At 35.8% G+C, this 13,873-nt stretch overlaps 1 protein-coding gene across 1 annotated transcript; it reads right to left on the bottom strand.

The window, feature by feature from the left end:
* Window positions 1–4,383: 4,383 nt before the first annotated feature.
* On the bottom strand, window positions 4,384–7,253 carry LOC140157980 (uncharacterized). The gene is made up of 2 exons (XM_072181228.1): window positions 6,181–7,253; window positions 4,384–5,755 (listed from the first exon to the last, which is right to left on the bottom strand). Exons 1-2 carry the CDS (start codon window positions 7,251–7,253, stop codon window positions 4,384–4,386), a joined length of 2,445 nt encoding a protein of 814 aa, XP_072037329.1.
* Window positions 7,254–13,873: the final 6,620 nt, after the last annotated feature.

Raw genomic sequence — 13,873 nt, 5'->3', positions numbered from 1 at the left:
TGATATTGGTATTGATGAAGTAGCTATCTACTGCTGATATTTGTATTGATGAAGTATAGCTATCTACTACACTGTTGATATTGGTATTGATGAAGTATAGCTATCTTTTGCACTGTAGATATTGGTATTGATGATCTATCTACTGCTGATATTGGTATTGATAAAGTACAGCTATCTACTGGACTGTTGATATTGGCATTGATGAAGTATCTATATTCTGCTGATATTGTTGTTGATGAAGTAGAGCCTTCTACTGTACTGTAGCTATCTTCTGCTGATATTTGTATTGATGAAGTATTACTGCACTGCTGATATTGGTATTGATGAAGTAGCTAGATACTGCTGATATTTGTATTGATGAAGCAGATTTTTTTTGATTTTTTTGATTTTTTATTTTTTTGCTTTATTTTTTTGCTTTTTTGTTTGTTGTTTCTCTGAATTGTTCTCTCATCTTTTCTTGCGACTACATCGGAAATAAGCTTGCCTTTTCTGCCGGCTAATGGGTTAACACGGGTTTTTTGTCCGTCTCTCCTATTAATGGCTTTGTGACTGGGTTTAATTAATTTGTCACATTGATATGATTTGGAATACATTTTCTGTCTCTATCATTTGTTTTTGTATTCTAATGATCTTGCCGAATAAAAAACAAACAAACAAACTGCCGACTAAACCTGCATAATAATGAAACAACTAAGCTAACTCTATGGAGGCAAGGGGAAACAGATCTAAGGGAGACCTGGTGCCCCCACACCAACCCCTCGGGCTCCCTGTAGAATAAACAATCGAGCCTCATTTGCCATTAAAAAGTGTCCGATCAAAGCGACCAGAAAATGTTCAAGTTAAAGTTAATATCTGTTTATTGACACAACATTTTTTCATGAGTGGGTCCCCCTTTCAGAAATCTAGATCTGCTCCTGATGCAGGCTTCCATGAAGGTAATACTGGGATGGAGATAAGCTAGCAAGTATACAGGCACAGTGACTATACTAGAACATGTTAAATTTTAAGGTAATCTTTGTTTATTAACACAACTTAAATTACACATCAATAAGAAATGTGTAATCAGGTACAAATATCTAAAAACAGATTTAATAAGTAAATAAATCCTAGTAAGGTAAATCATCCACAGTAAAGTGCTCAACCAAGAAGGGAGCTGGAATACATTTAAAATAGACTTGGTGATTTATTAAAGCATTATTTACAATATTGTTTCATGCAGGCCAGCCGAAGCCGACCTACACTAATCAGAATATGATAAGCACCTCAAGCACAGCGTCATCATCCCAATTATATTCGTGTCCAAAATTGCCATGATAGTACGGCGAATCCACTCGTTTTCCAACAGTTACGCATGGCGATTTTGTTCGAGATAGGCCGAGCAACTCGGGCGAAGCATATCATTTACACGATATGAGATACCGCAGAGTTTCCATTCTACACGTTTTTACGATCTGCGCATGTGCGTCGAAATCGCTCACCAACGGAGTATTAAGACGTGACTCATTGCAGGGGGAAAAGTATTTATAATACAGGGTGTCGACACTCTGTGGGCGTATATCATGGCAATTTTGGCCTTCCCCCAGTCAACATACCGGTAAGAAATCTAAAAATTCCACAAATGCACATTTTCAGACCCCGTAATTATCCCCACCCAAGCAGTGGCGGCGCTACGGGGGGGGGGGGGGGGCACCCAAATATTTTTCTTGCCCCCCACTTTTGAGACAAAAACCCAAAATCACGTAAATTTCCGCTTTTGCTGCAATTTTGCGCAATATTTTGCCAATTTTGCCCCCCCTGAAATTCCCTTCCCCCAACCATGCCCCCCCCCCCAGAAAAAATTCCTGGCGCCGCCACTGCACCCAAGAATTATGTTGTCACCACTGTAGTTACAAACATTATCGTATTATAAAACAGGTCGTATTCGTGACCTGTTGTGACACAGCAACATACTTTAAATGATCATTTTGCCATGTCTCTATCAGAGAAACTAACTGATACTCTTCCAATGAATCTCTAGCAAAATCTTGCTAGCTCCAATTTGATATCAAATATACTACCAAACACTCTAAATTCACAGAGATTGATACCCGTACATGAAATTTGGTGAATTTGTAGAAGTTGCAAATTAAAAAACGGACCACACGGACCTGTAGAGGTGAATGGCAGAGGCAACCATTGACATAGCCCGAAACAACAGCTAGGTCATATCGATCGCATCATGCCCTAGGTAGTACATGTTTGTACATGTCATGCGATCATTTCGATCGTGGTGCAGAACTCAAAAGCGTGACCCAGTTGACATAGTGATAATCGGATTACACGTAACACTTCACTGGCGAACTGAATAAAGCACGCACTTAGGATAGTCGACAGGAGCCCATTGTGGGGAAGCAAGCTTGATCACATTGCCATGCTAAAGCAATTTCGACCGAGTGCATCATTTTGATTTGCAACTTTTGAAAATGCGCCAAATTCCATAATACTGGTATCAATCGTTGTCAAGAGATCTGGTAGCAAAATTGGTACCAAATTGGAGCTATCAAGATTCTACACACGACCCTATCAATCAAATTGTCATAACACGATCAGGTTTTGGTGTAGGACGGGTTACATAAGTGCGTTCTTTATGTGAGAAGTTTATTATCAACATGCCTTGTTTTTCTTCAAATAATTTTAAAATAATGAGTAAGTTTTTTTAACCTTATCACGACACCATTTCTTCCTCACCTGGAACGTTTGCTAGCTCAACTGCATGCTTAGCAGATGGTGATGCTATTATACTAGTCGAGCCAGCAAAAACGTTCCAGGTGAGCGAAAATGTTTATAAACTCTTTCATCGCTTTCTCTACCACTATTATATAAATAATATATCCACTCATATATCGAGGGCTTAAAGCCAGAACCACCTATGTCCATTTGTTTTCTCAATAACATGTTTCTCATTTCGGCAACAAATGGACGGGTTTTTATGCCCTTCATGCAAGCGACTTTGGGGTATATGCATGGTCACTTCACAGTTAGTGTAGATGCAAATGACCATGCATATACCCCAATGTCACTTATATACCGCATTTTCTTACGGAGGACAGAATTAATCGTCCATTTATTACCGAAATAAGTAAGATATAATTGAGATTGAGAACACAAATGGGCATAGGTGGTTCTGGCTTTAAGCCCTCGTAATTTTTGCATATATTTTGGGGAAGTCACATTGATAAATAAATAGGTAAATATATGAAACTGACTACAACATTGTCTCCATTTCATTGTAAAAATTTGGCCGTAATCGGTCTACAAAATGACTTGATACACGACCTAGAGTAGTATATAGAAACGGATTTAGTACAGAATTAATTGGTAAAGTAAATGCTGTGATCCATGGAAACCATTCTGGGGAAAGTTCCTTTACTCCAGTCTGTGCTAAAATACCCAAAGTAACGATTGGAAACCAACACATGAGGTCTGTCAATGTGATGGCACCAATCTTTATGGCCATTTTCAAATCGGTTTTAAGTAAGGCAAAACCCGATTTCCAAATATACACAAAAAGGAGTATGTAACATATTGCGATCAACAAACACAACAGAAAGTTAAGCCCAAGGAAAAGTCCAATTGAGAAATAGTTGTCTGTTTTTGAGACAATTTTTGAAAATGTTTGTAACTCAAGAGGATCATCTGGCCTGTCAGAGTTTGTGTATGATATTGTTATGTTTTCATACTTTTTCTCATATGTTTTAGTCTTAGCCAATGGTAACCCAATACACACATCAGAAAATTGATATAATTTATCATCTTGTAAGAAAACAGTTACAATGCTTAGAGCAAAAGCAGTAACCCACGCAAATGCCGTCATCAATACTTGTGTTATTTGGCCAAAGAGTTTGCGGGTTATAAAGATTTTTCGAAATGACCAGAGTCTATCTACAGCTATGAGGGTCAGAAAAAGAAGGGATGCTTCACTTGATAAGACTGACAAAAATCCTGCAAATTTGCAAAGTGCACTATTTCTCCAATGTTTAGCAAACGAAGGAAAATACTCACTATAGTATTGATCAACAGATGCAATAACTAACAAATACACACCCATAAGTAAGTCTGCTAGAGCTAAATTAGTAATAAAAATAATTTGCTTTACTGGCTTTTCCTCTGCTGATTTAGATGTAATTTTTTCACATCCCCAAATGAATACAACAATGTTTGCAAACAAAGCACAAAAACCAAATATCCATGCACAGCATTTAACTGCTGTCGATGGGAGAAGTTGCTTACATGTAAAGTAAGGTGACTTTTCATTTCTTGGAACACATTGAGACTGACTTCTTGTTTCAAGAAAGCAACATGTAGGTGGGCTATCTACTCTGATATAACTATTGTTTTCCAAACTCAATCCCATAAAAGAGTTTTTGTTATTTTTGATAGATTATTATATCCAAGGTCTAAATATTTCAACTTTGTTAAACCAGAAAGAGCCTTGCTATGAATGTGTCTCAATTCATTATGCATAAGGTCTAGAACTATCAAATCAGTCAAATTTGCGAACTGATACGGATAAAGTCTGATGATTTTGTTTGAATAGATAGTTAATATCTGTAAAGGCATTCCATTAAATTGGTGGAAAATATCTTCTGGTATTTCAGTCAACCTGTTGTTATACAGATGGAGCCCCTTTAAGCTTTTAAGGTCTTTAAAAAGAGTAGAAGGCAATGATTCAATTTCATTGTTATTCAAGTTCAATTTTTCTAACTTCATTAACCCACTGAAAATATCACTTTGAATAACCTTCAGTTTGTTACCATGCAGTGAAAGCTCTTGCAATTGTTGGAGATCTTTGAAAATGCCTGATGGTACTAACTCAATGTTATTGTTACGCATTTGTAATATCTCTAACTTTCTTAACTCATTGAAAAGATCAATTTGAATTCCTTTGACTTTGTTGTCATACAGGAAAAGCCCTCGCAATTGGTAAAGATCTCTGAATACACCTGATGGTAATGATTCTAAGCTATTGTTACCTAGACTTAATATCTCTAGCTTTGTCAAGCCATTGAAAAGGTCACTTTGTATCATATTGAGTTTGTTGTCATACAGGTAAAGCTCTCGCAATTGATGAAGGTCTCCGAATATCCCTGATGGTAATGATTCAATGTTATTGTTACTAAGACTTAAGGTCTCTAGCTTTGTCAAACCATTGAAAAGTTCATTTTGTATCACATTGAATTTGTTTTCATACAAAGTCAGCAGTCGCAATTGATAAAGATCTCTGAATACACCTGATGGTAATGATTCAATGGTATTTTCATTCAGACTTAATATCTCTAGATTTGTTAAATTATTGAAAAGGTCACTTTGTATCATAGAGAGTTTGTTCTTATACAGGTGAAGCTTTCGCAATTGATGAAGATCTCTGAATACACCCGATGGTAATGATTCAAAGTGATTTTTTCTCAGATTTAATGTCTCTAGCTTTGTCAAACTATTAAAAAGGTCCCTTTGTATCACATTGAGTTTGTTCTCATCCAGGTAAAGCTCTCGCAATTGCTGAGGATCTCTGAATACATCGGACTGTAATGACTCAATATTATTGCTACTCAGACTTAGTGTCTCTAACTTTTTCAATTCGTCAAAGAGGTCTATTTGTATCACATTAAGTTTGTTGTTATTCAACCACAGCTCTTTCAATTGATGACAATCTCTGAATACACCCAAGGGTAGTGAGACAATGCTGTTGTTAGATAGAGCTAATAACTCTAACTTACTTAAGTTATCAAAAGATCAATTTGTATTTTCTCCAAAGTATTAAAATCCAAGTAAAGGCGTTTTAAAGTGTAAAGATCGCTGAATAAATCACTTGCAATTTTTGAAATATTATTGTATGACAGGACTAGTGATATCATTGTAGATTTATCGTACAATATTGTCTGGTTCAAAGAGGAGAGATTGTTTTTATCTAAGGATAAATGGGTTAAATTCTTTGGGAGATTTGTGGGAATGCTTGAGAAATTATTCGCTGCAATATCCAACAACAACAGTTCATTTGGAAGGTTCCACAATTCAGCTAAATAACAATTAGGTAAAGACAACACATTTAAACTTTGCATTTGTAAAAATATATCTGATTCTACTTCCTTAATAGTATTTCCACCTAAATACAGTACTTGTAAATTGACTAAACCATCTAACCAACTATGTGAGATATACTTAAGCTTATTTACATTTAACAGTAACCGTTTCAATTTGTACAAATGTGAAAACGAACCAGCTTCTATACTTGAGATTTGGTTGAAAGACAAGTCTACTGTATGAATGTTTTCTAAACCTTCAAAAATACCAGGTCCAATTGTTGATATCTTATTCTGGCTCAACAATAAAATGATAACATCTGATCGATTGAGGAAGCATTGAGGTTCAATGTGAGTGAGTTGTCTGTCAGAGACGTCTATTGCAGTTGAGTTTGCGCGAATCAAAGCAGGAGGTCCGCTTACTATAAGAATGTTCTTGCTAACATACACATCTGGACAGTCAACAAAATATACCTGGAAGCGTAGGGTACAGAAGCAGCCATTAGGACATTCTGGGAATTCAGCTAAAAGTATAGCATCTGGAAGGTCAAGGTCAAATCCAGGTAGCTCATCTGGTTTAAAGTATGGATCTCCTTCTAATGTTATCTTGAGGGATGGGTTTAACTCTTGCAGTCTGACATAGGGAAGGTCATAATGTGGTACTTGATAAATTTCATCAACGATATGAACATTTTCACATTGTTGGAACTCGGAGTTCTCAAATGCGCTAAGGTTACTAGTATCAAACCCTTTGATATATTCAAAGTTGTTTGTTGATGCAATCATACTGCTTTCCTGTATTTCCAAAATAGACGACACTCTTACACTGATATGAACTATGCTACAATAAAGAACTATCGCGCATGGTTCTGCCGTTGTAAATCCAATCCAAGCAAACGATCGATTGAAGCATTCTGCTCCTGATTCTTGCAGGACAAAATAGTCCAAAATAGACCGTGAGGACAACCAAAGAACATTCACCGTAATTCCTTGGTCATTAGCGGAGGACACCACAAAGTCGCAGGTCTCATTCTCATACGTTTGAATTGTAACCGCGTCATTACGCGGCAAAATGAAGTGTTGATTTTGACATCTTACAGTATCATTGGCTTCACTCACTTCAGATGATGCTAAATCAAAACAGAATATCACAAGCGAAAACAGGAGATGGTATGAGTACAATCTGCGTGCCATCGTGAAAACTATCTGGCTTGCAAACAAGATGAATTTGAAAGACTCTCCGAATCGAAGACAAGATGAATTTTGAAGACTATCTGAATCGCAAAGATGAATTTTGAAAACTATACGAAGTGCATACAAGATGAATTTTGAGAACTATCTGAATCGCAAACAAGATGAATTTTTAAGACTATCCGCATCCGGATCTGCATCACAAACAAGATGAAAGAACTCCAAGCATGCATTTGTAGGTAAATATGTGAACTCTTGGTACTGCATAATAGTGCATATGAATATATAGTTTATTCTGTCTTATACACGTCCATTCAAACCAATTCCTAGTGTTCTAAAAAACCCGTCAACTTAAGTGGTTGGTTGATGCAACAATATCGCTCTCTAGTATTTAGTGGAGTGAATATAGCACATGAAGCTTGACGTTAATGGCCTTGCTAGTCGATCTACTCTCAAGTTTGTGTAGAAACTCAAAGATATGTTCAATTATCTTCTTATAAATTACTCATCCAATGCAGTTGTCACTACTATCGTAAAATACATTTTTTGCAGTATACCAGTTGAGATTCAATGTTGAAAACTATTGGTTTCATGCCTATAATTCTTTCATACAGATACATGTAGAGTCTACCTGTTTTATACCTAGTATAGCTTCAACATGTCTCAATGAGCAGGTACAATTGGTGACGTGTACTAATCCAGATCCGGTAATGACAAATCAGTAATAGTATTGGAATTCCAATTTGTATTTTTATATTCATTTCCTTATATTGCCCAATGTTAATCTGTCAGCACTTCTGTCTATATTTTCTGTAGTTAAAAGGAACTACTCCCTATTCCAGAAAATACAGCACTAATTTTTTTCGGATAAAAAAAATACTATCCTGTTTTCCCAAATGAAACATAGCTAAATCCTAATACTTTAGTTAGTTCTAACTGGTAATAAAAGTCCAATTTTAATATTTTTGCAATTTGAGGGGAAAAGGTCCAAAAACATACAACTTTGCATGTTTTCTTACAATTTTAGTCACAAAATTGTAAGACTTGGAAATCTTGAGTATAGGGTAAGAATTGAATATATGAATACAAAAGCCACCTAAGTCCATACTTTGGCCAAATTGAGTTAAGCATGGGAAATTGTTGCTATACATAGGCCTGTCATATGCATGAAAGAACAACTCAAATTCATTCTCTGTGTCTATTGGGCATGTGAAAAATAGCATGTATGAAAGAATCACCCAATTCCATGATTTGAGTCTTGTAACACATTGATTGAAATCCAGTATGTATAAAAGTCCACTTGTAACACATTCATTGCTAGAGAATGACTTTTGAACAAAAAAGGGTTTAATAAAGGAAAGTGTGTGGTTTATATTACATGGCAGAATGCTTATCAACATTATACATACCTGTGTGCTTTATTTTGTATTATCTTACTAGTGGTAATCTCATTCTAACATTGTTGTCTTTGTATATGATTCAAAAAACCACCTAAGTCCAAAATTTAAAATGAACCCCACGAAGTCCCTGAAATGCTAATCGTCATACCTAATACAGGTTAATCCACTCATTTGCACGTAAAACTTACCATATTGACCAGGTAAATCTAACTGAAGGAATTAAAATGATACACGGGTTTTTTCTCAAAATAACTTCGCATGGACTTAGATGGCTTTTGTATTCATGTATTCAATTGGCTCATAATTTTAATATTAAATGTTATTTTTGCTAATTGGTTATGAAAAAGATTGGAAAATGTGTTTTCCAAAAATTAGAATGCATAAATTGAAATTAGTCTTTGTTCAAGTCTTTGGGCTTGATTGTCACAGAATACAAAAAAGGTCGAAAAAAGCCCTAAAATGCATGTTTTTGGCCCCTAAAAATTTACCAATTATTAAAATTTTACTTTCATTGCCAGTTAGGACTAACCAAAGGATTAGGATTGAACTGTTTCCTTTGGCAAAACAGGATAATATTTTTTAAATCAAAAAAATTAGTGCTGTATTTTTCTGTAATGGGGAGTAGCGCCATTTAAGAAACATGTTTTAGAAATCCACAAATTTCCAGCGTCACCCACGCACTTAATATACAGCAACAACGTGTTTCCCCGGGGGTCATTCCCATTGTGGCCTGTACACCATCCGCGATAATGAAAACGCGTAAAAAAGGGTCGGTTTTTCAATTTCTCACTGGATGTACTCTGGAGCTACTCCGGATTACCCCCAGGGCTACTCTGTAGCGGTGCACCATAACGCGAGTCAAAAATCCGTGGACTACTCCTATCCGGTTTTCCACGGTGTACCTCCCGTAGAGACAGCCTATAGCGGAGTACCTCTAGAGGTACTCCGTAAAAAAATGCGTGATGATCTGTTGCCAGATTGAATGCTATTTTCTCAATTTAGCTTTATTGTATGCTTTTATTAGGATATATTAGGATTTTTGTTCTTTCTTTCTTTCTTTTTTCTTTTTTTTTCAAATATATGTTAAAAGTATAATAATAGAAAATAGTAAACAAGTAAATAGGCCTATAAACAAGTTCAGAAATAAGCAAGTGAAATTAATGAAGTAAATAACTGACTAAATAAATTAATCAATGAATAAACAAGTAAATAAAATAATAGGTAGGCATAATTAAATTAACAAGTAAAAACTACACAAATAAGAAAGTAAATAAGTAAACATGTGTAGGCCTATTAGGCCTAAATAAAAATTTAAAAAAAAAGAATAGTACTCGTAGGCCTAGGCCTATGAAAAATAATCAATATTAGAATGATAATAATTATCATTAACTTGGTTGTTATTTAGCTTTTTAATTTGATTACCTGTTTGCTTACATGTTTTTTCATTTGTTTGATTAGGCCTGCATTTGTATGTTTTTAAGCATTTTTCTTTGCATTTATACTTGAATGATTGGTCATTTATTTTAGGACCCCACTTTTATTCATTTATGTTTTACGCTTTTATTAAATTTATTATTAGTTTTATATTTATTATTTATTTACGTGTATTATATTATACTTATTTACTTTTTAATTGTTTAGTAACTTATTTAAATATTTACTTTTTAATATTAAGTGACCAATCATTCAAGTATAATAATAAGCAAAGAAAAATGTTTAAAAAACAAACAAATGCAGGCCTACTCAAAACAAACGAAAAAACACATATCAAACAGGTAAGTCAAAGTAAAAGATGAATAACAACCGAGAAAATATGAAAACTGCAAGTAACATCAATGAAAGTTAAAAGACTAGGGCCTAGCCAAAACATGTATTTAAAACATCAAAACTGTATTGCAAGTAGTAGCATATTAATATAGGCCTAGGCCTAGGCTACGACTTGCAACAGTAAAGTAATGTGGTGCAAAATGTTAGGAAAACAGCGTAAAAATAAGAAATTCAATAAGTAATTATGAATGCATTTTAACTGTGGGTCCAATAATAAACTCCTGTAATAAACAAACAACATGGGAAAGTAGAACCGCGAACCGCAGTATGCACACTTTCTTTAAAATACAGAAAAACAACGACAACGTCATGCAAGCATCTCACGTTTAGCAAAACTAAAAACATAACAAGAAACACAAAATTAAATAATGATTGAAAATGATTTTAAAAACAAATTGAGAAGAAGTCGTACTGTCATTAAACAAAATAACAAGTTTCTACAAAGGAAACAAAACCAGTAAAAAGAAACAAAATGATAGTCCGTGTCTCCGTGTGGCTGAAAACGATTCATGACGCCCTATGCAAACGTGCAAACATGGTCAATCAATTAATCAAAACAACAAACGTTCGCTTTGCTAAAAATAGCTAGGTACGCGCACTAGTACGCGGCCGATTACGCGTTCGGTGAGTTGTTTACCGCTGCCGGTCAATGACCCGTTTGGCTGCGGTTGTACACCGGAGCTGACTTCGGTGTTACTCCAGGGTTGACTCGTGGCTGACAGCTATCAGATGTACTTCAGAGTAGCTTCTTAAGAGTACCTTTGGAGCAGCTCCGATATGGCGTATCCAGAAGTTGGCACTAGTGTAGCACCGGAGTTGGCTTCTAGACAGACAATGGATGGAGTAACAGCGAAGTAGCTCTGATATGGTGCATCCACTATGGGTTTGCTAAGGTGTAGCTACTTCGAAGTAGCTTCAGAATAGCTCTATTAAGGTGTAGCTTCAGGGCTACACCAGGTGTAGCCGCGAAGGTAATCTGCCGCGGGGGTAAACCGTGAATGAGAATCTGGATGTATCGCGTTTAGGGTGTCAAAAACATGAAAAATTTGAAAAAGGGTAGCAAAATTGCAATTTCTAAATACGCGGAAATGAAATTTAGGGTATGAAATTTGATGTTAGCAATGAAATCCCTGTTTAGGGTGTCGTTTTAGCCAAGGGTTAAATCCTTGTTTAGGGTGCTTTTCAAAAGTTGATTATCGCGGATGGTGTACAGGCCACAATGGGAGTGACCCCCGGGCGTGTTTCATGCCCTTTTGCTTCATTAATATTTATCATGATCAGATCAATGTTGGAAAGCCTCAAAATCAGTATTACCATACTATTTCTGTATACATGTACAATTTACAAGGTCCAATACCCTCACAAAATATTAAAGGGCAAAGGGGGTGATTTCATGCATGGGAATTGTGACACAGAAAGCTAGTGATCCACTTGCAATAGTTTGCTACTGTAAATCCCAGTCTTAGTCATTTAAAGGGCACTTTGTAACTCACAGCCTCAACTCCAACTTGTGTGCCTTTAAACTTTTTTCTGGCAAATTGTGGCATTTGACAAAGTTATCTTCCAATTTGTATTTCGGGATAATAACAGCTTGAAATTACAACACAGTAGCTTCGTCACACACTGTCCGTCTTGTCCTGTCCATCACATCCTGTCTGTCACACTTTCAAATAGGTGTAATCTAAATCAGTGTTATTGTTGGCTCATTATGACATGCTTTTTAATACAATATATGTAAGTGTATGTGATATATTCAAATCTGGTTTAAGTTCACTCACAAACACATAGCTTTATGCAAGTATTCACTTCAAAAGGGGAGATATTAGTGAGAAAGTGAGAGTAGAAAAAGATAAAAGAAGAGAGCTGGAGAGAGAGGAAATCCAAGCTAGTATGTTAGTTGCAAACATAAATACATTTAACAATTCTAAACATATATATGGGATTTTATGGAGGGTAAGCTACACCGATTCCCCCCAAAAATGTAAAAATAGGGCACCAAACGGCTTCAATTGAATTCATTTTCACAAGTTTCCCAACTTATGAGGAGGCACATCTCCCCTCAGGCACCCCCTGCTCTACAATGTGCAGCGTTAAAGTGTTAAAGGTCCACTTGAAAGTCAGACCTCAACATATATGTATTAACTGTGACATGTCATAGGGCAGAATAGCTTATGGTAGAGGTCATGCTTCCCTCAAAGTGCCTTAATTATTTATTGAAAACTGAATTATTTTCATTTAAATTGACATGAAAAAACCACACATACAAAATCAACAAAATGTCAAAGCTCATCTAGGCGCCTTACTGTATTAATCTCCCGCTTGAAGCTCTGCATATCATGGTTTGAAACTACATGTGCTGGCAGGGCATTCCAAATGCTTGCATAGTATGGGAGAAATGATCTTCAAGGTCATGCGATCTGAGTGCCTTTGGAACTGTGAATCCAATTATGAGCAATAATTATTACCTCCCCAGTGCTCATAATTATTGCAGTCCCTTAACTGTATGAAGCTCTAGGAGAAGCTGGTACAAGAGATCTGGTGCTTCACAGTAAAACATGCAGGACAAAAGAGAGGAAACCCTACTGCTCGACGACGGCCAAGTGGTTGAATGTGGTGGGACAGTCACACTTCTTTCAATTATGAACAGGTGTATAGAGATCACTAAAATACAATACAGCTCTAGCTTGATGCTATAGACTGTTGATTTGAAGGCTTGTTTGCAGATCAGTAGAACAATTATTAGACCATCAGTGGTGGTGCCAAGGAGAAGGGGGCATGGTGAGCATCGGCAACATGCAAATCCCCCTCCCCATCTTGGGCTTTGTTCCCACAATCAAAACAAGAAATTGAAAAATGGTCTTTTTACCAATTATAGGCAAATGACTTTTACCTCCTCTAAAAATGTTCCTTCCCTCACCAACAAAAATTCCTGGTGCTACCACTGTACACCACACTGGTCTACCAAAATCAAATAATGATGTGGTCAATGAATTTGAAGGCATAAATAGGATACTATTTTAATGAAATGTTAAACACAAGTAATGGTACACAATCTTTTTACAACTGTACCGTAGAACATATGTGGTAGATGCTTCATCAAATATCCCCAATATGTAAATAAGGGTTAGGCTTATTTGCATATTGGGGAATATTGAATATTGAATATATTGAATATTTAATGAAGCAATTGCCCAAACTGTCTAGATTCTGATAATATCTCTTACACAGGTTACAAATTATACAAACGCATGAAAACACATTTGTTGCATAGGATTTATTCCTTTATTGTATAATTATATTATTCATTTTATTCATACAAAATAATAATTATCAACTTGCCTTGACAGCCACGTGTATGCATCGTGTTTTTTTTTTTTTTGATTTTTGTTTTATTAA

The sequence above is a fragment of the Amphiura filiformis genome, chromosome 7, assembly GCF_039555335.1.
Source record: "Amphiura filiformis chromosome 7, Afil_fr2py, whole genome shotgun sequence".
In the NCBI taxonomy this organism is placed as follows: Eukaryota; Metazoa; Echinodermata; class Ophiuroidea; order Amphilepidida; family Amphiuridae; genus Amphiura; species Amphiura filiformis.
This window is presented reverse-complemented; position numbering and strand designations above follow the sequence as displayed.